The sequence below is a fragment of the Drosophila novamexicana genome, unplaced genomic scaffold, assembly GCF_003285875.2.
Source record: "Drosophila novamexicana strain 15010-1031.04,08,12 unplaced genomic scaffold, DnovRS2.1 tig00000008-arrow-pilon, whole genome shotgun sequence".
NCBI classification, from domain to species: Eukaryota; Metazoa; Arthropoda; class Insecta; order Diptera; family Drosophilidae; genus Drosophila; species Drosophila novamexicana.
Window position 1 is genome coordinate 2,410,120 of NW_020824765.1, and position 22,759 is coordinate 2,432,878.

Consider the following 22,759-nt stretch of genomic DNA (forward strand, 5'->3'; position numbering starts at 1 on the left):
ACAGATATTTTCCAACGTATTACAACTTGAATGTTTGGTTTTGCTTTTTGGCAGACAACTGGGCCTGATTGACACGTTGTATGTGGAGGGCGCCCGACCAGATCCAGCAAACGATTTGGACGAATTACAAAACGAAGCTGACATCAGCATCAACGGTGCATCCGAAGTAGCCACAGTTCCCGTCAAGACAAAGAAGTCACGCAAATCCAAACAGTTGGCTATGCAGCCCTTCAGCTATGTGATTGCCGTCGACTTTGAGGCCACGTGCTGGGAGAAACAGGCACCGCCACAGTGGCGGGAAGCGGAGATCATAGGTAAGAATTGATAACAGATGATACGCCTGTCCGATCACCATTAATAACTTTTTGGACTTGCAGAGTTTCCAGCCGTTCTCGTCAATCTAAAAACGGGCAAAATCGAAGCCGAGTTTCACAAGTATATTATGCCCATTGAATCGCCGCGCTTGAGCACCTACTGCACGGAGTTAACGGGCATAGAACAGAAGACTGTGGACACTGGCGTGCCCCTGCAAACAGCGCTGATGATGTTCCACGAATGGCTGCGCAAGGAACTGCGTGCCCGCAGTCTGCTGCTACCCAAGATGAGCAAGTCAAATATACTGGGCAACTGTGCATTCGTCACATGGACCGACTGGGACTTTGGCATCTGTCTGCACAAGGAGTGCACACGCAAGCGCATGCGCAAGGCTCCCTATTTTAATCAGTGGATCGATGTGCGTGCCGTTTATCGCGAGTGGTACAAGTATCGGCCCTGCAACTTCAGCGATGCCCTCTCACATGTGGGCCTAGCCTTTGAGGGACGCGCACATTCTGGCATCGATGATGCCAAGAATCTAGGCGCGCTTATGTGCAAAATGGTGCGAGATGGTGCGCTCTTCTCGATCACCAAGGATCTGACGCCATATCAACAGCTGAATCCCAATTGTGTGTTGTGAGCCAGCGACCGAGAGAACTCCCTCCAAGATATCTAACGAGAAAAAATGCACTTAGTTACTGACTTTTAATAAATAATTGATATTACGTAGCTGGCGATGATAGATCGACAGTTCTTAATGTGAGAACAGCCTGAAAATAATGTGTGGGAAATTTGATGAGTTCTTCACTTCTTTTTCTGTAACGGCAATTGATAAGACTTGAAATTCGACGAATTGTTTCAATACTGCTGCAAAACCCCCGAGGAATGCAGTATGGATATACACGTACATATATATATATATATATAAGATATGGCCTTAGAGCATATTTTTCTACTATTCATATTTAATAATGCATAGTTATAGTCTATACTGCGTATATGGAATGTCATACTTATGTTTACGACTTACACGGCCTACCATTTAGCTTTAAGGTCGTAACTAATAAAACGACAATAGATATATTCAAATCATAGAATTACCAACTTGTTTAGCTTAATTATACAGCCATTTACTATCCAGAACTAAATGTGGGACGCATTATGGATCCGAGCAGATATAGTCGCAGCTCGGAGCTTACCAAGGATCTTTGGAACCAACCTATAGCCATGCTAAACAGCGCACACTCAGTTTAAATATTACTTTTGTGACCATGAAAGATGTAGCTAACAAAGGTTTAAGGTCTCGCCTTGACAGCCAGCTGGATAACCGCCTTCTCGCCAGTGCACATCCAGTTTGGATCCTCCTCCGTTAACCACTCGACAACGCAAATGGGCAAACCACAATATATATCAGACTTAATAGAGCGAAGCGCACAGATGCTAGTGGGCAGAAAGCCGCTCAGACATTCGCCAAATGGAGTTGTGGAACTCCAGTTAACATCGTCCAGCAGCTTACGATAGTTAAGATCCCCCTTGAATATTGTCAAGGCGCCCAGACTTAGCTGAACATACAAACAGGGCGCCATTTCGCGCATGAACTTGAAACACTGAGGCTTTGTCCAGAAGCTACAGGTGTTGCACAGCTCCATGGACTTGTTCCGCATAAATCGACGCAGTTTTCGCCCAAAGGCTGACAACTCTGATATCTCGTGCCGCAGAAGGAATTGCAGCATCCAGTTAAAGTCGTTGGCAGTCACATCCGAGACAAACCAAGGGATAGCCTTCACATGATAACGAACCTTTACCGCCAGCCCTGCCTGAATCAAATACTCGCCCAGCAGCAAATCCGCAAAGAGCTCGAAGCCCGCGTTGTCCAAGACAATGTCCACAGTGACGGGACAGACGGAAGTATGGATGCCCTCTGTTAGCAGGCGCCACACATCTTCGGACTGATCCGCAATCAATTGTTCGTCGAAATCAGCCATTTGCTCTAAGAAGCGTTCATTCGGAGCGTCGGTTCTGATTGAAAGATCACAGCGATTCGCCCACAACGATAGCTTCAGCATCAATAGAAAGTGCAGCCGACAGCGCGGAAGATCCCGTGTCCCCTTCAAAACATTAAGCAGCAGGAAAACATTATTGCGCGTGGAGCATATTTTCTTTGGACTGAAATAGTCGTAGCTGCTGAGCGTGTCTGCGCGCCGGAATGCAGCCCAAATGCGGCGATACAAGTAGCACTCGGCGTCCATCCACGTGGAGGTGAACCATTGGTTTTTCTCGCGATTTTCCAGCTTTTTAATGAAGATATTCCACTCGCTGGCACCTGGATCTTTGTCGATGAAATGCTTGAATTCGCTGTTCTTCTGTACCTCCGTGCGCAGTATTTCCAGGCTCCAGATGACGCGCCGCAGATCGTAGCGCGCATAATTGCCGCACTGTTCCATGATCCTGGTTTCGTTCTCTCGCATACAGCTTATCAGCTCGTTAAGCATTTGGGGAACACGCTTCCTGAATGTTTTGTAGGCGAAGCTGTGCTTGTACCTGGCAGAAAGCGGTTCCCGCAATGGCGGAGCAATGTCGAAAATATTATGTTTCTCATCAAACACCTCGTCATGAATGGATAATGCGTCCTTGCTGTGCAGCGTTGACGCGTCGGACTCGTCCTCGCTGCCATGTTCAGTATTTAGCTCAGTGTCCGACATGATGTTAATCAACTTTTCGGCATATATTTTTTCTCACTTTACAATTTTGACATCATTCACTTCCCAAAGGTGTGAGAGCTCTAAAAATATGATCACAGTTCCAATAAATACTGGTATTGATTCAAGGCGAACTACACATACATTTAAATATTGCACGGGGAAGTTTTTCCCTTTCTACCCATAAGGCCTCACCTCATTAAAAGTGGGTTCGAAATAAGGGACCGTAACTTTAATTATTAATTATGATATTATATCTTCTACAACCTTTTTTTGGAATTACTGATGTTCGAAAAACTCGTCGATAAAAAAATAACCTGAATTCAATTTTGCATAAAACAGCAACATTAAGACAAAATATTTCAAAATATTGGTGCTATATTTGAACAGTGAAAATTTGATTTAACAATTTAGCTACGCCTTAAATCGCAACATTTGAGCTATAGTATTGTATCATGATAATTTTCAGGGCACTTTACTTGCTGGCCAACTGAATTGTACCATATTCGCCTGTAAGCATCCATTCCTTGTTCTTGGCAAAGAGTTGCTCTGATATGCCAGGCGGGAGTCCACAAACCAAATCCGCTTTGATAGTGCGCAGACTGCAAAGGTTTGAGGGCTTGAAACCTACGTAAGGATACATGGTATTTCTGTGAGCATAAAATGTCCGACTACTACACAATATAACTTACCGCGCAGGCAGGTCTCGAATGATTCAGTATGGTTCCAACTAAAGTCGCCCAGTAGCTTGCGATAGTTTAGATCGCCCTTGAATATTACCAACTGAGCCTGCGAGAGGCGCTCATATAGCGCCGGTTGCACTTCTGCCATGCGATAGAACTCATATGGACTGGTCCAGAAATGCTCGAGTGGAGCCAATTCGAATTTTCCTTCATCGTTGAACCGTTTCAACTTCTTTCCCAGCTCGCTGAGCACAGGCTGCGTGTGATCGATTAAAAACTGTAGCGTCCAGTGATAATCTGCGGCCATGACATCCGATATGAACCAGGGAATCGCTTTGGCATTGAAGCGCACCTTTCGCGCTAGTCCCTTATCGATGATATACTCAGCCAGTATAAGATCTGTGTAAAGCTCATAGCCCGCATTATCGAATACAAATTCCACAATGCCGTTGCCGTCGGAGCCCTCCAGTGTCTGCCATATGACGGCAGTGTCATCTACCAGCAAATTGGTATCCAGATGGGCTACTTGGTCGAAGGCATCACCCATCGGTTTCACCTGCTTGCCCGACGTAATGGACAGATCACAGCGATTGCCCCACAAATTGAGCTTCATCAGTTTCTGAAAAGTGGCCAAATTGCGTTCGTTCTTTCGGGTGCCATTTGCTACTGCCAGCATGGCTTCCACGCTGAGCTGTGCGGCCGTTTGCTTCTGCTTGCGGAAGTAATCAAAACCGGCCAGGCGCGTTGATATGAATATGGACCATATTTCGCGATACATAAAGCACTCGGCGTACAGCCAGCACGTGGCGAAGTAGGTGCGCTTCTCCTTTGGCAATTGCTCCAAGAAAGCATTCCAAAATCCAGCGTCGATCTCTAAATAAAGGTTTTTTTTATCAAGTATTTCTCTTTTATTTCATGGTCTTATAATATCTATTAGAATAGATTCAATTCTTTCTTAACTATGAATGCATTTACTTTAATAAACAAACCAAATTAAATCTTTCATAGTTAGGAAAGAACTGAAGCTATTCTAATGGAATAATGAATATAATATTAATAATTATAACTAATAATAATAATAATAATAATAATAATAATAATAATAATAATAATAATACTAATAATAATAATAATAATAATAATAATAGTAATAATAATACTAATAATAATAATAATAATAATAACTCTAATGATATTGATAATAGTACTAATAATAATAATAATACTAATACTAATAATAATAATAATAATAATTTGTCAGTTTGGTTTTTCTTTAATGAACAACTGTGATATTTAAAGTTATAATTTTGTCTTCTATAATTCAAATTTTCGAAAACCATTCTAAGTTGTATTAAAAATTCTACGTGATAAAAATAGATTCGATAAGATCTGATTGCTTAAATTTGTTAGCGACTGGAAATTTGTCTATACCTATTCATTTTTCTTTTTTAATGTTCTACTCATAAATCAGCGCCAGGTATCTGGCTTCCTTACGGTCCGCTATGCATACATACCTTTGTCATTAAACGGCTGTAACGGTCCATTTTTCAAAATATTCGAGCGCAGCTCAAGAATGGCTGCAGCTGTTTGATCAATATCTGAGGCTGAGTCCTAAAAAGTAACATTGATTGATTGCAACGTAAGGCTCACTGAATTATGCAATATTACAACTAACCGCTCCATATATTGACAGCAGCTCGTCCTTGTCCTTGGCCAGGGACTTGGCAATTGTGTCCAGAGTTGAAGGCAAGCGCACGCGAAAGGTGTAGTATGCAAAGCTCCTAGAGAGGGGGTCACGTTAGAGGTCAGGCAATCAAATTACATCAGTGGTTCGCTCCATACATATATACGAACATATGAGCGTATTCATATGCGTGGGGAAATTTTCGATATGCTATATATAGCGAATTCTACTTACTGCTTGTATAGGGCTGCTAGCGGCGTGTGTGGAGGCGCCTCGCTATCAATAATTCCATTAGCAGCATCAAAATCCGCATCGTGTTGTACTAAGGTCATATTTTCTTTTGCTTGCTGCTTGGTATGTTTAATCAGCTGTAAATCGTTTGTTGTATCACCTGCTGCACAGTAACTGTTACAATATAAAACCTATCTCTATTTGTCTTGGCGCCTTGAATGTCGACAGCAGAAATGCATGTTACTACGGAACTAACTCGCAGTGGTGGGACACGGTCGATAATTTCTTATCGAATACATATTAAGCTTCGGAATGATAATCAAAGTAGGTCGCTAATGATCGGATAAAATCAGCAATTAGAGAAACCGTTTCAGCTCACATTTCAAAAACTATCGTAACCGCCACAATCGCTGTGTCGCACATTTCGACAAGCAGATGATTATGATCATAAACTATATTGAGATATTATTATATATATTTATATGTATTGTTAAAATAATTATTATAAGGCAACTTTTGAGCATTTGTTTTATTATCACCCTATCAAAACCAGTTAAAAGGGCTAATAATAAATTGTATGTTCCAATTGCTTGATCAATGATTTGAATAAGAGACAGAATGGGCCATGTTCGACTAGCTCTTTGTCTGTACATATTACCGTAATGGGTTCGAGCAAATTACCATCTTGCCCTGCTTCCATTTATTTTTTAAATTAATTAATCTGTTGAGATAATTTCTAGATTTCCAAATATCCCTTTTTATGCTATCGATAGTTTGCAACCCGTTCTCCCCATCGATGCTATCGATAATTCCATAGTTCGTTTTACTGCACTATTATAAGAGCTTAGGCAACGAATGGTATTTACCTTCGCTCAGTATATACAAATGCAATACAACTTTTCGGATGCGTCCCGTTCTTTTTTGGGGTATAGCTTTGGACTTTGGTGTATGCATACATTCTTTTATCATATTTATACATATACAAATCCGACCAAATTACCCGTCGAAGCTTCTGGAGACACTGTTACAAAAAGATGCGTTTGTGTGTGTTTTTGTGTAATATCAACTTTAATAGAATCCAAAAAGATTAACAATGACTACTGTAAAACTGTTAGACTGATGTTATTATATTTGGATTGACTTCGAAACTAATAAAATACAGAGCTTAATATATTAATAGCCGAACTCCCGCGAGCCATCCACATACTGAATTGTGCCATAGTTTCCAGTGAGCATCCAGTTGGGGTCTCTCAATTTCAGATTTTCAACGACGCCTTCGGAAAGACCGCATATTACCTCTGCCTTGATTGTGCGCACAGTGCAGAAGCTGCTCGGTATGAATCCGCCCAAGCACGTTCTCATATCCTGTGTAGGCTCCCAGCAGACGTCGCTTAACAGCTTACGATAGTTCAAATCGCCTTTAAATATAATCAGCTTTGACTGCTGCAGCGTTCTGTATAGCTCGGGTTCCAGGGTTTTCATGCTGCAAGAGGTAAATTTTGTAAATTGTTGTACGGATACGAGAACGCTGAGGACTCACTAGTGAAAAGCACGTGGTCCGGTCCAGAAATAAGACACGGGCGCCAATTCAAATTTACCCTCATCCATGAATTGTAAAAACTTGTTGCCAATCAGACTAATTATATAGTCAGGGTGTTTGCTCAGATATTGCAGCGTCATATGGAAATCACGCTGTGTGGCATTGGTAACAAACCAAGGACATGCCTTGACATGAAACCGCACCTTGGAAGCGAGTCCCTTTTCGATTATGTACTCGGCAAGAATGAAGTCTGTAAACAGCTCATAACCAGCATTGTCCAGCACAAAATCGACATGCTGTTTGTTTGTCTTCTTGTTTGACAAGCAGTCCCATATTTCGGAAGCATTGTTGGCGAGAATATGGCCATCCGTAACACTCACATCCTCCAGTACTCTCATATTAAACATTCGTGCATGCTCGTTCTCGGAGAGATCGTTTCGGTTGCTCCATAGGTCAATTTTCAACATCTCATTGAACATTTCGACGCTGTTCTCCGTGCGTCGTGTGTATTTAGCCAAAGAGAGTATATCGTCCTGGCAGCTGGTTAGGGCGTGCTCCTTAATTTTGCCAAAGTAATCAAACTGTTTTATGAAGATGCTGTTTTCCACGAAGGAGTAAAGCTTGCGATACAAATAGCATTGGGTGTGCATCCAGCATGCCTGATAAAAAGTGCGCCCATCATTCGGCAGATGTGATATAAAGCTATTCCATGATTCGCGATCTACCTCTGAAAGCATTTAACAAATCATTTCAGATTATTTATCTAGACATTTTTTTCAAGTACAAAGCAAGTGTATTCAAGTAAGAAAATATTGCAAATTCAATATTCAATCTTCGCCATCGCAAAGTAAGATATTGTTTTATTTATTTTATTGCCAACTCTTACTTACCATCGCCAGTAAACTTTTGGAAGGGCTTGTCCGTTTGCAGCTCATATTTAAGCCGCGAAATCAGCCCAATGATAATCTTCAGCTCCTCCCGCGCGTTCTGCACAAATTGTGTGGGCGCTATAGATTACGGTTAGGATAACATCCTTAACTTATTACAAACCTCACCAAATTGCGCGACTAGCTCCCCTTTATCCTTTGTGAGCGAGTCAATAACTTTTGTGAGCACGACGGGCAGAAGATTTCGCAGAGTGAAGTAGGCATAACTACGCTTGAATTGACCGGACATGAAAGCATTTAGTGGAGTCTGGATGTCGACAATGTTGTACTTGGCATCGAACTCCGACTTAAATACTTTGACAAAACTTTGGTCAACAATTTTGCTATCCGCGGCTCCATCTTTTATGGCGCACTCTCCTCCTTCGGGCTCCATCTTCGTCCTTATTTAGAATTTTTGTGTGCTTAACCTTGCATATTTACGTTAACAAATCGACCCGAACACATTATTAGCCTACTTACATATTTTTTTGATGAAATTTATATGAGAATTAAGCATTATAAATATAGTTTTATTTATATGCATGCCTCTTTGCGCTATCGAGTGAGACCAAAGTAACGACATGTTATGCCAGGTATGCTGACAAAGCAAAATGCTGCAACAATTTGTGTGCCATATTCTGTGAAAAATGTGCATACAAAATTAATTATATATTGTCTCACATCTTATTGAATCCTAATGAATTTTTATACTATTCGAGAAAAAAAACTAAATATAATATAAATGTTGTGTACCATTATTTTTAAATGATATGCACTAAGGCATAATTAGCGTAAATTTTATATATTTGGTATTTTTAAAATATACTAAATTAGTGCATTTTTTTGCGTATTTTCACTTCCGCGTTCCCTATTCTTCGTTGCAGTTTTTATTTGGACATGGAACGCGACGCGAAGTCTTCGAGATGTTTATCACGCGCAAATTAGTGAACAATTAGCAAAAAATAATCCGAGAAACTCCTATGACGACACAGTGACAAAGTTAAATAGTCAACAAACGCGACCAATTGTTGACTCTGTGAGCGGGGCATGCTGACTCAGCCACGGCGAACGACAAAGGCAGATACGGCTACGAGATAAAGTCCGGCTGAGTCTCTTATTATAGCATTGCTGCTTCTGTGCCTGCTACAAAGACGAAAGGCGTTGACGAAACCAGCAGCACACGCACAGATGTATACCAACTAAACCGCAGTGCCATCCACTACACACACACACACTTACGCTTACGCACACAGGGCCAGACAGCACCACCTACAACACCTAACACACAACAACATACGCACACACACACACACACACACACAATGTCACATTTACCACTGGCACTGTATGGCTTCGCAGCATTTTTTATGATTTTCTGGTTTGGTACATGGTGTGTGCATCTGATCGCGATCTGTTATGGCAAGTACAAGCTGCACAAGAAATCGTGCAAGTTGCCCACGGAATCCTCTCCGCTGCCGGGCGTTTCCATACTGAAGCCACTGATGGGCGTGGATCCGAATTTGCAGCACAACTTGGAAACTTTCTTTACCATGGACTATCCGCTATACGAGCTGCTATTTTGCGTGGAGGAAAAGCACGACCCAGCCATAAAGCTGGTGGAGCAGCTGCTGGACAAGTACCCGCAGATAGATGCCCAGCTCTTTGTGGGCGGCTCCGATGTGGGCGTCAATCCTAAAATTAACAACATCCATCCCGGCTATATGGCGGCAAAATATGACTTCGTCATGATCTCGGACAGCGGCATCAAGATGAAGAACGACACGCTCCTGGACATGGTCCAGAATATGTCCGAGCGACACGCCCTTGTGCACCAAATGCCCTTCACCAGCGACCGTGAGGGCTTCGCGGCCACCTTCGAGAAGATCTTCTTCGGCACGGTGCAGTCGAGGATTTACCTGTCCGCCGATGTGCTGGGCATCAACTGCCACACGGGCATGTCGTGTCTGCTGCGGAAGGCAGTCATCGATCAGCTGGGCGGGCTACGCGCCTTCGGCTGCTATCTGGCCGAGGATTTCTTCATTGCCAAGCGCGTCACAGAACTAGGTTGGAAGATGCGCATATCCAACCAGCCCGCCCTGCAAAACAGCGGCATATGCGATATTGGAAGCTTTCAGGTAGGTTTCCATTTATTTTTAATAAAATTTGTTTTGCATATATATAGCATCCCCTTCCCGTTTATAATCCTTGCTTAGTATTATAACGAGAGTTACCTTTCCCTGTTTTCCATGTGCTCTTTGAAGTAATTTTCGTCGATTTACAAAAACAAAACACTTGACAATCAAAGCCGCTCAAAGCGCAGGGCAGAACTTTCCACTAATTGAAGCTATGAACGTGCTCCAAGGGGCGATAATAATGCCAAAATGATTTCCGAACCAATTAGCGATAGGTATGTTCGATTAGGAGGTCGGAAAACGAGCACTTTCTCTTGAATGGAACAAACAGCAATCTCTCAATAATCAAGACTAGTTCGGCTCGCACAAAATAATAATCAAAATATTATTTTTATGGTTATATTAGTTCTACAACGTAAGGCCTGGTTACTAAGGCCTACAAGATTACTGCCCCCCACAAATTCACACTGAAACGGGAATACTTAAAAAAGTTTAAAGAATAATCGCAGGCATCCTATAAATACAACATGATTACATTAATTAGCCCCTGAATTAGTTAAAAGGGTTTTCGAGAGATCTTTAACTTGAATGCATATTGATTGCATGAAATATATTCCGACGAACAATAGCAAAAGACAATTATTTGTCTAGATGACACTCTACCCTTGAGTAAAATAGTCAACTCTACAGTTTATTGTAACTTAATACTATGCCTCACATAACTCAGCGTAATGAGGGACTTCAAACTAATGTATATACATACAATACCCAATACACAACTCTGCCCGATACAGAGTCAGATTTCAAGTGATGAACTGATTTGTGCAGATTATTCAAAGGCTTGGACTGAAGAAAAATAACGCAAAAGAAGACAATCAATTTTTTATAGTAGAATTTTATTCTTAATTCACTTTTAAACGGATCAACAAGTGTCGAGTTCAGCTACAAATCGACCACTTGCTACTTATTATTGATCGAGTAGACGACTTTGCAGTGCGGCAGCACTCACTTTACCTTCCCATAGGTCATAACATCCAAATTTTGTGCGACTTTTGTCTGAGCAACAGCCACACGAACTGATTAACCCACCAGCTGCAAGCGGCAGCTGTCGGAAACATATGGAAATAAGTCACGAAGCGTTGGTTGCATATGCTAGTCGGATCAGTTAAATATAATTTAATTAATTTGTTGATTGCATTGACATAGATTGGTTGCTATAATTTGTTATTTTACTTCTAGGCGCGACTCATACGATGGGCCAAGCTGCGTGTCGCCATGGTGCCGACCACGATCCTGCTGGAGCCGCTGTCGGAATGCATGCTGCTGGGCGCACTGGCCGCCTGGTCGGCATCGCTGCTATTCGCCTGGGATCCGCTGGTGTTTTACTTGGTGCATGTCTTGTGCTGGTTTCTGTCCGACTGGCTGCTGCTGTCCATTGTGCAGCATGGCTCGATGCCGTTCCACAAATTCGAGTTTGTCATCGGCTGGCTGTTCAGGGAGCTCTCCGGCCCCTATCTGTTCCTGCACGCGCTCTGGAATCCCGCCATACGCTGGCGCACGCGCACCTTCAAGCTGCACTGGGGCGGCATGGCCTACGAACTACCGCTCAACCCACCCGCGTCCGATTCTCTCACAGCGCCGCTGCAGCCGGCGCCCACGTTGTTGGCGACAACAAATACGACGATGGGAGCGGGGCTGGCCGCAGCTAAGCAGCGACTGCTGATCTCGTAGCAGCAGCTAGTTAGAATTTGTTTGTTATATGCATAATTTGTACTTTTGTGAGCGACTCAGCGGACTGCGTTTTGAGCTACAGTTGATGGTAGTAGTATTATTACTAGCTAAACCCTTAGTCACTATAAAAACTTAAAGAAATTAAGTCTTAAGATAAGTGATCGGGCGCACAGACTAAACTCTGCTTTGCTTGTCTAAAATCGGCCTTAGGCTTACACAGGATCCAGGACCCAGCATTAAGTCTGCGCCTGAGTACTCTGCTCTTTGGCAACATCAAGCTTTAACGCTAGCAACTTTAAATTAAGTTGACAGTTTTGCTTTAAATAGCCATACGTCTATCTGTAGAGATCCGTAAGATAAGTTCTAAGTTGCGACAGTTTGTATATTTGTATTTAGTTAGTCTGAGATTGAGCTGAGAGAGTATGTATGCATAGGTTAGTTAGATTTTGTTATTGTTATTTTGGAATCGATTATCGTAATTATAATTAGCTATTTATTATTTCTAAGCGAAACAGTATGCTGTCTTTTTTCTTCTTCTTTGATTTACCATATATATCTTTTGCCCCCTGCTTCGTGCTCTGTATATATGCTTCGCTAAACCGCCATCGAATAAATATAATTTTAATTATAATCGAGTTTATTTTTACTTTTGATCATTTGTCATTCATGTAATTACATTTCGTTCTCTATATATTTTTTTTAATGATAAAAGTGAATCTATTGTTAATGAGTCAGTTCAATGGGCTTTTCTTTTTGCCTATCTATGATCGCCAGGTTATAGTTCTCACACTTCAGATGAGTCACAATGCGCACTTGTTATCACACATTTGACAGTCATTGGAGGGGGGCGTTGCCTTGCCGCACATTTGATGTGGGCTCAAAAGTCGTGTAAATTCTTTTAATTATGCTGAACATACTTTTGCTATGAGCGCACTCTGCCGTCTGTAGACCCTTGCCCTCGCCGCCAAGAAACCTAGTATTATCCATATTAAGCTAGAATTTAATTGTACGTGAAACGCTTAAGGGAAAAATGTAGAAATTTCTCAGCGAACGCTGAGTCAACTTTAGCATCACATCTTGCGGGGTCTGGGATCGAGAATAAAAGCTTTTGTCGTAATAAATGCGAATGAATCTTATCTCTATCTCAGGGCCCGCCAAGTATTGAACATAATAATATTAATAAGTGTATACGAGTGCGTGTATACACTAAAAACAAACAGACACGCGCTCGGCAACAACAACACAAGAACATATTTATAAATTGCGAGTATACAGATTAGAGAGCCATATCAGTTGCAAAGCACAGAGAATGGAAACGTGAAGGAAAGGCGGTCTACTGATTCAGTTCAGGCGCCTTAGGTTTACAAATAAATTAAGTAAGAGAGATTAAAACAAGAAAGACCGGCTAACTTCGGCAACGCCGAATATTAAATACCCTCGTAGCATTATAGTTTACAGTTTTGCAGATATCTTGGAAACACGAACATTTTTTCATAGTAAAAACGTTTTTTGACCGATTCATACATTATATTTGTCCGATGGAATGATACCTATATGTAAGTAAACCTAATCAATGGCAATTAGTCGACATATCTTGAGAAACAAAAGAGAATTCAATTTTCGGCAGCTTTATGATGTCGTGTCCGATCCGAGATGTTGTTACCGACCAAGAATAAGTATACCTAATGGGATCGGAGAGGTCTCCTTCTATGTTTTATGACATCTATGAGGGTTTAGGAGGGAGCAAATATGTTAGTATATATGTATGTATTGCACATGGATACATGCTTGCACATTCATAGGGTATTCGTACTAAGTATGGATCAGTCATTTCCTAAGCAAACTTAGTGTTATGTTTTGTTTTTTTTTTTTTTTTGAGTGCATTTAGAAATTTATTTACTAGTTAAATGCCCTTGCCACATTGCATACATGATGTATACTTGCATGTATAGAAAACTATTCTCACCATTGTAAATTATTTTTCAGGAACCTGGGAAGTTTTATTTCCACTTGTGATCATACATGTGTATGTACATAAATTAATATATTGCTATCTATAAAATTAAATATCTTATCAAAGTACGTTTCAATTGTTCTAGTCTGATATAAGAGCTGCTAGCAGGGGCAGACATTTAATACAAATAATTGAATTCTAAATAAGATATACTTACAAGGATCTATTCATACGCAGTATCAATAACCAAGCGCAATTATTTATAATAGGATAATGGTAATCTGAGGTTTTTCTAAAACCACAAACTAAAATAAATGTGAATCAAAATATTTACTGACCTTTTGACCTGCTTAATACCGTAGCTATTAAGTAATTCGTCTTACGTAATATATATGTGTTTAAATGGCGACAGTTTTATTTTTTGATTTAAAAAGTAATTCGGATGAGACTTTGTATGTGTTCAGAGATATACTTGTTTTTACTTTTCGAGCCTTTGTTTGGTTTACTGAATAAAGGGAAAAGTCAATCAAAAAGTAGCACATTAGACACATGCGTAAAATAAGTATAATTGTAAATAGTAAATAAATAAACAAGATTGAAACTTGACCAACCAATACGCCTACAAGTATTAAATACGATTCTTTTATTTATATTTATTCGCCCTTAATGCTTATCCATACATGCGTGCATGCATACATGCATACATACACACATATATACTTACATGCATACCATACATGCATACATGCTTACATGCATGCATGCATACATACATGTTTACATACTTCGTGGCGCCGTTATTTTCATTCACGAGTGCGAACGGTGCATTGTTTTTTTTTTTTTTAAATAAATGAGCCTAGTCTGATAAGGCGTAATCATTATAACGGTGAGTCATGTGTCTTCACATTTGGTGTGGATCGTTTGATTATGTTTGCGCCCGGATTCAGCATGGAGGTTCCATGATTTATTGGCCAGCAATTGTCGCTGTTAGCCTTATAATTTCTCATAAATTGAGTGTGCCGATCAAAGAGCCTAATTAATAATTAACACATGTACTGAAATTATCTATGCTTGATGTACGTTTTGGAACGCAATGTCTGATGCGAATTCTGTAAAAATTGTCGGCCCATTCGGCAAACAAACTGCCGCTCTTATCCGGTATATCATGTTCTAGAAGTTTGCGCATTTCTCTTATCTACGAAAATGAATGGGTTTTGCGATTTAGTAAACAAAATCGAGGGGACTTAGATATCATTACGAATTAAGATAGCATATACAAATTTAAAATATTTTATCAAAGTAAATATCTTCGCATGACGATTACAAACTGAACAAAGTCCACGCTGCTTTTTAGACGCTTCTAACCATATCTTGCAGATTCCAGCGATTTATAAATAGCCTTGTTATCTCAAGTGCATTCAACAATCTAAGGTAATAAATAAAATAGTTATCGAATTCAAATTTGACATTTCTTGCGGGCTTTTGTCAATGAATGAGCCGATAACATTCGATTGGCATTAAACATTCACGATGGAAGAGCTCTTGTATTTGAATCACAAGTATAGTAAAATCGTTTTTTTTTTAACTCAAAGCTTTAAAATTGTTTCAACGATATGAGAACTTTTACATTTCCTTTTAAAGATCAATTTTTTTAACTCCTTCGTTTTTTTTATTTGTAATCTGTCTTCTTAAGAGAACACTAGTTTCTTACTACTTGTTTTTAATACAGGGTTCAATCAATGTATTTTACCGAATAGATTGTTTATTTAAGATTAATTTAGTCCATTTTGTAGATCATCCAGCACATGTAACCCTTTTAAGCGTCGTGTGTTCCTAATATTGTCTAAGACATCCAGAACCAAGTATTTGTTCTGGTCGTCTAACCTATTTATATCTCTCACAGCATATTTATTTTATTTCATAATTTTTTTTCGTTTGCAAATATAAACAAATTTAATTAAAATACTACATTTACATTTACATAACAGATCTTAAATGAAACATTTATGTAAATGTTAAACATTTTCAAGTTATTCCAATGTGTTTTGCACTCTATATCTTTTTTGGGGGCAACTATTATGCTATTGTTATATCCATTATATCAATTAGTTCCCCGTGCAGACACAAAAACCGTTTATTATATTTATGTAATCATTATTATTTATATTTTTCGCCAAAGTTAGTCAGCTTTAGGCCAGTGTTTTTTAAAAGTAAACAGCGGCAATAACAGAAAACTGTTGGTGCGAATCTGAACTAGATGAACGAATCCAGGGAGTCGGTTCATTCGATCAGCTCGCTAGTTCAGGGAGTCGTTTGATTGAACTTATTCCGAACGATTCAATACAACTACTAAAATTGCAATTAATTTGTCGAAAAAGAGGTATTGCTTATCAAAAGAGCCCAACAAAAGTTATTAAAAATAAATGCAACTATATAAAATGACATTCTAGTATCGTGGTGTGTTGTTAAACACCGGGAAATAACAAATGTTTAAAAGCTTCGCACAGTTTTGGCATGTGAAAAATCTATACAGTTTTATCAGCCAACGGCACTTATGAACATGTGTGTGTGCACATGTAAATAGATGTGAATATGTATGTATGTATGCGTGCACCAGCTGGCGGCGATTGTGTCGGGGGCGTATTGAAAAATTCTTGGCCAATGCCTGTTTGTAATTGTTTATTTTATATTTAATGCTTGCCTGTTGATTTTTAGCACGCCTCATCAGCTTTGGATAATTATTATATGCATATTTGTCTTTATTAATGTACACAAAGAGCTTACAATGCAAATTTCAAATGGTTTTGTTTACTTGCAGATGCTCTGGCCGCTGCTGAAGCGGCGTTCAAGTGCTTAAAGCCAGTCAAATTCAGTTCATCCACAACAGGCAAGCAACGTAGATCGGCAGTGGAACGATGGCGATGTCCAAGGTAATACGCGTGCTGGAAAAGTCAATAGCGCCCTCTCCCCATAGCGTTTTACTGGAGCATCGCAACAAGACCGACTGCATCCTCTTCGAATCTCATGTTTGTGCGCTTCTTACGCAGCAGGAGAATGTCATACGCAAGCAGTACACGAAGGTGTGTATGATATCCGCTCGTTATAATATAATTTCATCTCTTGGAGCCTCCACCCATGACACTATATGTGCATATTTATGCTGATAGATGTATATTCCTGATCAGCTTCAGTTACCGATACGATCTAGTCTTGTGCATCTTATAAATGCAAACTCGAGATGACGTCACATTTGGTATAGATGTTCTTCTTGCGCTTGTTAAATTATATAAATCGATATGGTACATTAATCAATAAGTATCTACTCTTTTTAAAAGAATAACTCTTAATTTTTTTAACCAGAGATTGATTAGACTTTTTCCATGGGAAACTCTATTTGTAAGTCCATAAGTGGGAGGCTCTTAAATACGGAGAAATTAGAATGAATTTCAGTAAAAAGAAAAAGTTCCTAATATACTAGGGGAAATAAAATCGGATATTTATAACAAAAGCTGACTTGACAGCATTTGGGTAAAGTTTGCCTAAATCCCACCCATTTATTTCTTTTGCAGAATATAGTAGGGTATGTATAGTCCTCCCTTCATGTACTCCTTGAGGTTATGCAATTTTTGTAGTGCATTTACCAAGGATCTAAAAGAAGTTTCGACTAAGAAAAAATTTGATGAAAAACAGTTTGTTTTTGTTTAGCTTGAATAATTCTATTAAGTAGATATGTTTTTACAACTAGAATATACATTCTCCTGATAAGATTGCCAATATGTTTTCATAAGAAACACCTTTTTTGCATTCCTACATTCCTACAGGTGTGCGATGCATATGGCTGTTTGGGCGCACTTCAGCTGAATGCTGGCGAGAGCACAGTACTCTTCCTGGTACTTGTCACCGGCTGCGTGTCCATGGGCAAAATTGGCGATGTGGAAATTTTTCGCATAACGCAGACAACATTTGTGTCGCTGCAGAATGCAGTGCTCAACGAGGACAAAATTAGCGAGGTGCGTAAGCTGCTCAACTCGGGCACCTTTTATTTCGCACACTCGAATCCATCGGCCGCCGGCGGTGGGGCAGCAGTTGGAGCTGCGCACAGCAGCAAGTTTGACATTACGCTGTGCGCACAGCGACGTCACCAGACGGCGGAGACGGACAATCGTTTCTTTTGGAACCGCATGATGCACATACACCTTATGCGATTCGGCATTGACTGCCAGTCCTGGCTGCTGCAAACCATGTGTGGCTCAGTGGAGGTGCGCACCGTTTACATAGGTGCCAAACAGGCGCGCGCTGCTATCATATCCCGGCTGAGCTGCGAGCGTGCGGGCACGCGTTTCAATGTGAGAGGCACCAACGACGAGGGCTACGTGGCCAACTTTGTAGAGACGGAACAGGTTATCTACGTGGACGGCGACGTCACCAGCCATGTACAGACGCGTGGCTCAGTACCGCTCTTCTGGGAGCAGCCGGGCGTTCAGGTGGGCTCACACAAGGTAAAGCTCTCGCGTGGATTTGAAACCTCTGCGGCTGCCTTTGATCGCCACATGAGCATGATGCGGCAACGCTATGGCTACCAGACGATTGTTAACCTGCTTGGCAGCTCCATGATTGGCAGCAAAGAGGGCGAGGCGATGCTGAGCAACGAGTTCCAGCGTCATCATGGCATGTCAGCACACAAGGATGTGCCGCACGTGGTCTTCGACTACCATCAGGAGTGCCGCGGCGGAAACTTCTCGGCGCTGGCCAAGCTCAAGGAACGCATGGTAGCCTGCGGCGCCAATTATGGCATATTCCATGCCACTAACGGACAGGTGTTACGCGAACAATTTGGCGTCGTGCGCACCAACTGCCTCGATTGCTTGGATCGCACAAATTGTGTGCAGACGTATCTGGGCCTGGACACACTCAATCTGCAGCTGGAGGCCCTCAAACTGGGCGGTAAGCAGCAGAACATTTCGCGTTTCGAGGAAATATTTCGTCAGATGTGGATCAATAATGGCAATGAGGTCAGCAAAATCTATGCTGGCACCGGCGCCATACAGGGCGGCTCAAAGCTGATGGACGGTGCGCGCTCTGCGGCACGCACTATTCAAAACAATCTCTTGGATAACTCCAAACAGGTTGGTGGAAAATTTCAAAAGTCAAGAAAAATCGACAATCAGTTTGATATATATAGATAATATTATGATTACGTACAAAAGCAAACCGTTAATTATGTCCCCATTTATGCTTTGCAGGAAGCAATCGATGTTCTTCTCGTGGGCTCGACACTCAGCTCGGAGCTGGCAGATCGTGCGCGTATACTGCTGCCCTCCAATATGTTGCACGCGCCCACAACTACGCTGCGGGAGCTTTGCAAGAGATACACGGAGTATGTCCGTCCCCGGATGGCGCGCGTTGCTGTGGGCACATATAACGTGAATGGCGGCAAACATTTTCGCAGCATTGTGTTCAAGGACTCGCTGGCGGATTGGTTGCTAGACTGTCATGCGTTAGCTCGCTCCAAGGCGCTGGTGGATGTCAACAATCCATCGGAACATGTTGACCATCCCGTGGACATCTATGCCATCGGCTTCGAGGAGATAGTCGATCTGAATGCATCGAATATAATGGCAGCCAGCACAGACAATGCCAAACTGTGGGCCGAGGAACTCCAGAAGACCATTTCGCGGGACAACGACTACGTCCTGCTAACCTATCAGCAGCTGGTGGGGGTCTGCCTGTACATCTATATAAGGCCGGAGCATGCGCCCCACATACGTGACGTGGCCATTGACTGTGTGAAAACTGGTTTGGGTGGTGCAACTGGCAATAAGGGTGCCTGCGCAATTCGATTTGTCCTGCACGGTAGCTCCATGTGCTTTGTGTGCGCCCATTTTGCTGCAGGCCAATCGCAAGTGGCTGAACGTAACGCCGACTATGCGGAAATCACACGGAAATTGGCATTTCCCATGGGCCGCACGCTAAAATCGCATGACTGGGTGTTCTGGTGCGGCGATTTCAACTATCGCATTGACATGGACAAGGATGAGCTGAAGGAGTGCGTGCGAAATGGAGAGCTGTCCACGGTGCTAGAGTTCGATCAGCTGCGCAAGGAACAGGAAGCTGGCAATGTGTTCTCCGAGTTTCTTGAGGGTGAAATCACCTTTGATCCGACCTATAAGTACGATCTGTTCAGCGATGACTACGACACCTCGGAGAAACAGCGTGCGCCAGCCTGGACAGATCGCGTGCTCTGGCGTCGGCGCAAAGCCCTGGCCGAAAGCGATTTCGGTGGCGTCGGCGCAGCTGCATGGAACCCTGGCAAGCTTATACATTACGGACGCTCAGAGCTAAAGCAGAGCGATCATCGACCCGTCATTGCCATCATCGATGCTGAGATAATGGAAATCGATCAGCAGCGCAGGCGTGTTGTCTTCGATCAGGTCATTCGAGATCTGGGACCACCTGACTCTACCATTGTGGTACATGTGCACGAGCAGTCTGCGGATGCAGATGAGGATGGGCCAACCATTTACGATGAGCATGTAATGGCAGCGCTCATAGCCGAGCTCTCAAAAATGGGCGAGGTAACCTTGGTGCGATATGTCGAGGATACCATGTGGGTAACCTTCCGCAATGGGGAATCGGCGCTCAATGCGGCCGCCAAGCGGAGCACAGAGGTCTGCGGCTTAGAACTGGTCTTCGAGCTAAAGACGCCCGACTGGCCACAACAGGTGGACAATGAAATCGAACTATGCACCTCCAACACCATACCGCTGTGCTCAAATCCTGCAGAGCAGGCACAGCTGATGCAGTTGACGCCAGAGGTGCCACAACGGCCCAAGCAGCCACCGACACGTCCGGCGCCAGCGCGTCCACCTATGCCTATGTCACCAAAGAACTCGCCACGTCATCTGCCTCACGCGGGTGTCATTAGCATTGTGCCGAAGCCCAATAAGCCCCCGATGCCGCCACAGCCCATGCAGACGCCATTGCAACCAGTTCAGGTTGCGCCACCGCGACCGCCCGCCATGGTGGGTGATACTACGCCTTCATCCAAATCACAGTCACCCACGGAGCTGGGTTCGCCGCTACATGCTACGTCTGTGAGCTCATCAAACTCATCCTCTGGCAAAGCTTCACCCACAGCCGCTGCACTACCCTCTGGACCACCTACGCCACCGCGCCAGATGCAGAGCAAACAAGCAACGCCCGTGTCAACGCCCACGCGGCAGTCCAAGCAAGCTTCCCTGGAGCAACCTTCGCCAGATACCGTTTATGAAACGGCCAGCAATATATATGAGGAGATACAAGATGATGTTCCGGCTCCACGTCATCCGCCGCCAGCAGCTCCGCCGCCAGTTATTTGTGCTGTTGATAGTCCACGACGGCAGCCAATGCCCACAGGAGCTGCTCCACTGGGTCCACCACCACCGCTGCCCAATCGTCGTGGACCTCCGCCAATACCAAATCGCAGTGGCAATGCGCCGCCGCTACCTACACGGCCCACAAACAACTAAGCAGGATGCCAAGGGGTAAGCGTAAAACCGAAAATGTATAATTTACTACAAAATACAAAAAAATTACTTCCCATACCGGGAATCGAACCCGGGCCTTCTGGGTGAAAGCCAGATATCCTAGCCACTAGACCATATGGGAGGCTGTGTGTGGACTAGTTTTGGGCCCGTTTACAGATACGTCGGGTAGTCGAAAATAATAGACATTTTTTCAGTTAATAAGCAACTGGCCAAATGGTCAATTGTGAATTATAAATGTGCATGCATATGTAAATTAGCACACATTTGTATGGAAGATTTTAGATTCTTTTCCGTTCTTCACAAAAGAAACAATATTAAATAAATTGGAAAAAAGTCAATGATGTGGAATAGAATTGCCTATCAACAAGATATGTTTACCTGATTTGATTGAATATATATATATATATATTCTCTTTTTACTTACAGCACACAGTCTAGCACTTAATATTGATTGCAGTCCACTCTATTACATTCCGAGTTGTTGTATTTATCTATGGAAGTCGCATAACTTATTATAAGAATATATATTTTTTGCCAATTGTATTGTAGATATCATTTATCTAAAGTGTTTATGCTAAAGAGTTCCCAGGCAATAATAATAACCGAATTGGCAACATATGCATGCAATAGGCATAAAGAAATGATTGTAAATCAAACAAAGCTTGGTTAGTTGCTTTAAAATCGAATGTTCTGTTTCTGTTATATTAACACGCTTTATTACTTAACCAACACACTGGGCGGACGTACTCACTAATGCACCAAATAAATAAGTATTTACGTATTTATGTTATTGATAGCGAGCAATCTAAACAAAACAAAATAAAACATAATAAAGTATTAAATTAAATTTACACATGTCTGTACATGTTTAAACATTTGTAGCCGTACTAGTCAAATTAAAAATAAAAGAAAAGGTTTAGCTGAAAGTATAAACAAAGAACAAAAAGCAAATAATGAAACTTTTATGAGTTGTTGTTACAGCTTCAACGATGAGAGCTCGCAATATTATAACTTATATCATTTGTTATCAGAGTTTGCTTCAAAAAAGGCAACAAAAACAGAAATAATAATAATAGTTAAAACTATGGAAAAACCTTTCACATATAAAGATACTAGCTAAAGTGTTGAAACTACAATGAGTTGAACTGTACAACTATTTATTGCATTAGACTTTAATCGGACGAAGTTAATGCACATACATATACGAAAACAATATCAAAGAAAAATGCAAACTATGTTAAAATAATGTTGATGTTACAGAAATATGAAGTTGTATAAATGTTTAATCATCCAATCGATAAATAAATTAATAAATATGATGCATATATAATACAAACT

At 41.7% G+C, this 22,759-nt stretch overlaps 6 protein-coding genes and 1 non-coding gene across 10 annotated transcripts; 3 read left to right on the forward strand and 4 right to left on the reverse strand.

The window, feature by feature from the left end:
* Positions 1–7: 7 nt before the first annotated feature.
* LOC115771370 (ERI1 exoribonuclease 2) lies at positions 8–1,049 on the forward strand. The gene is made up of 2 exons (XM_030717057.1): positions 8–314; positions 378–1,049. Exons 1-2 carry the CDS (start codon positions 221–223, stop codon positions 953–955), a joined length of 672 nt encoding a protein of 223 aa, XP_030572917.1. The 5' UTR covers positions 8–220; the 3' UTR covers positions 956–1,049.
* An 88-nt stretch (positions 1,050–1,137) lies between these two features.
* On the reverse strand, positions 1,138–3,097 carry LOC115771355 (damage-control phosphatase ARMT1). Its single transcript, XM_030717032.1, has one exon. The coding sequence runs from the start codon at positions 3,015–3,017 to the stop codon at positions 1,611–1,613; it is 1,407 nt and encodes a 468-aa protein (XP_030572892.1). The 5' UTR covers positions 3,018–3,097; the 3' UTR covers positions 1,138–1,610.
* Positions 3,098–3,393: 296 nt separating this feature from the next.
* On the reverse strand, positions 3,394–5,857 carry LOC115771844 (damage-control phosphatase ARMT1). Its single transcript, XM_030717729.1, has 5 exons — positions 5,616–5,857; positions 5,373–5,478; positions 5,212–5,308; positions 3,707–4,570; positions 3,394–3,641 (listed from the first exon to the last, which is right to left on the reverse strand). Exons 1-5 carry the CDS (start codon positions 5,711–5,713, stop codon positions 3,490–3,492), a joined length of 1,317 nt encoding a protein of 438 aa, XP_030573589.1. The 5' UTR covers positions 5,714–5,857; the 3' UTR covers positions 3,394–3,489.
* An 864-nt stretch (positions 5,858–6,721) lies between these two features.
* Positions 6,722–8,629, reverse strand: LOC115761203 (damage-control phosphatase ARMT1). Of its 3 annotated transcripts, XM_030702899.1 has the most exons (5): positions 8,559–8,629; positions 8,208–8,506; positions 8,043–8,159; positions 7,153–7,879; positions 6,722–7,095 (listed from the first exon to the last, which is right to left on the reverse strand). In XM_030702899.1, exons 2-5 carry the CDS (start codon positions 8,470–8,472, stop codon positions 6,786–6,788), a joined length of 1,419 nt encoding a protein of 472 aa, XP_030558759.1. In that variant the 5' UTR covers positions 8,473–8,506; positions 8,559–8,629; the 3' UTR covers positions 6,722–6,785. The 3 variants fall into 3 exon arrangements, with proteins under 3 accessions (XP_030558759.1, XP_030558751.1, XP_030558768.1); XM_030702891.1 differs by lacking the exon at positions 8,559–8,629 and having other exon boundaries at positions 8,208–8,538; XM_030702908.1 differs by lacking the exon at positions 8,559–8,629 and having other exon boundaries at positions 8,043–8,139; positions 8,203–8,537.
* A 334-nt stretch (positions 8,630–8,963) lies between these two features.
* LOC115761518 (ceramide glucosyltransferase) lies at positions 8,964–13,808 on the forward strand. Its single transcript, XM_030703291.1, has 2 exons — positions 8,964–10,213; positions 11,450–13,808. Exons 1-2 carry the CDS (start codon positions 9,401–9,403, stop codon positions 11,939–11,941), a joined length of 1,305 nt encoding a protein of 434 aa, XP_030559151.1. The 5' UTR covers positions 8,964–9,400; the 3' UTR covers positions 11,942–13,808.
* Positions 13,809–16,196: 2,388 nt separating this feature from the next.
* LOC115771725 (synaptojanin-1) lies at positions 16,197–22,758 on the forward strand. Of its 2 annotated transcripts, XM_030717553.1 has the most exons (5): positions 16,197–16,275; positions 16,714–16,975; positions 17,717–19,021; positions 19,139–21,418; positions 21,848–22,758. In XM_030717553.1, the coding sequence occupies exons 2-4, from the start codon at positions 16,811–16,813 to the stop codon at positions 21,401–21,403; spliced, it is 3,735 nt and encodes a 1,244-aa protein (XP_030573413.1). In that variant the 5' UTR covers positions 16,197–16,275; positions 16,714–16,810; the 3' UTR covers positions 21,404–21,418; positions 21,848–22,758. The 2 variants fall into 2 exon arrangements, with proteins under 2 accessions (XP_030573413.1, XP_030573421.1); XM_030717561.1 differs by lacking the exon at positions 16,197–16,275 and having other exon boundaries at positions 16,528–16,975.
* Positions 21,471–21,542, reverse strand: Trnae-uuc. Its single transcript has one exon. It is a non-coding gene; the product is annotated as a tRNA-Glu (tRNA).
* Position 22,759: the final 1 nt, after the last annotated feature.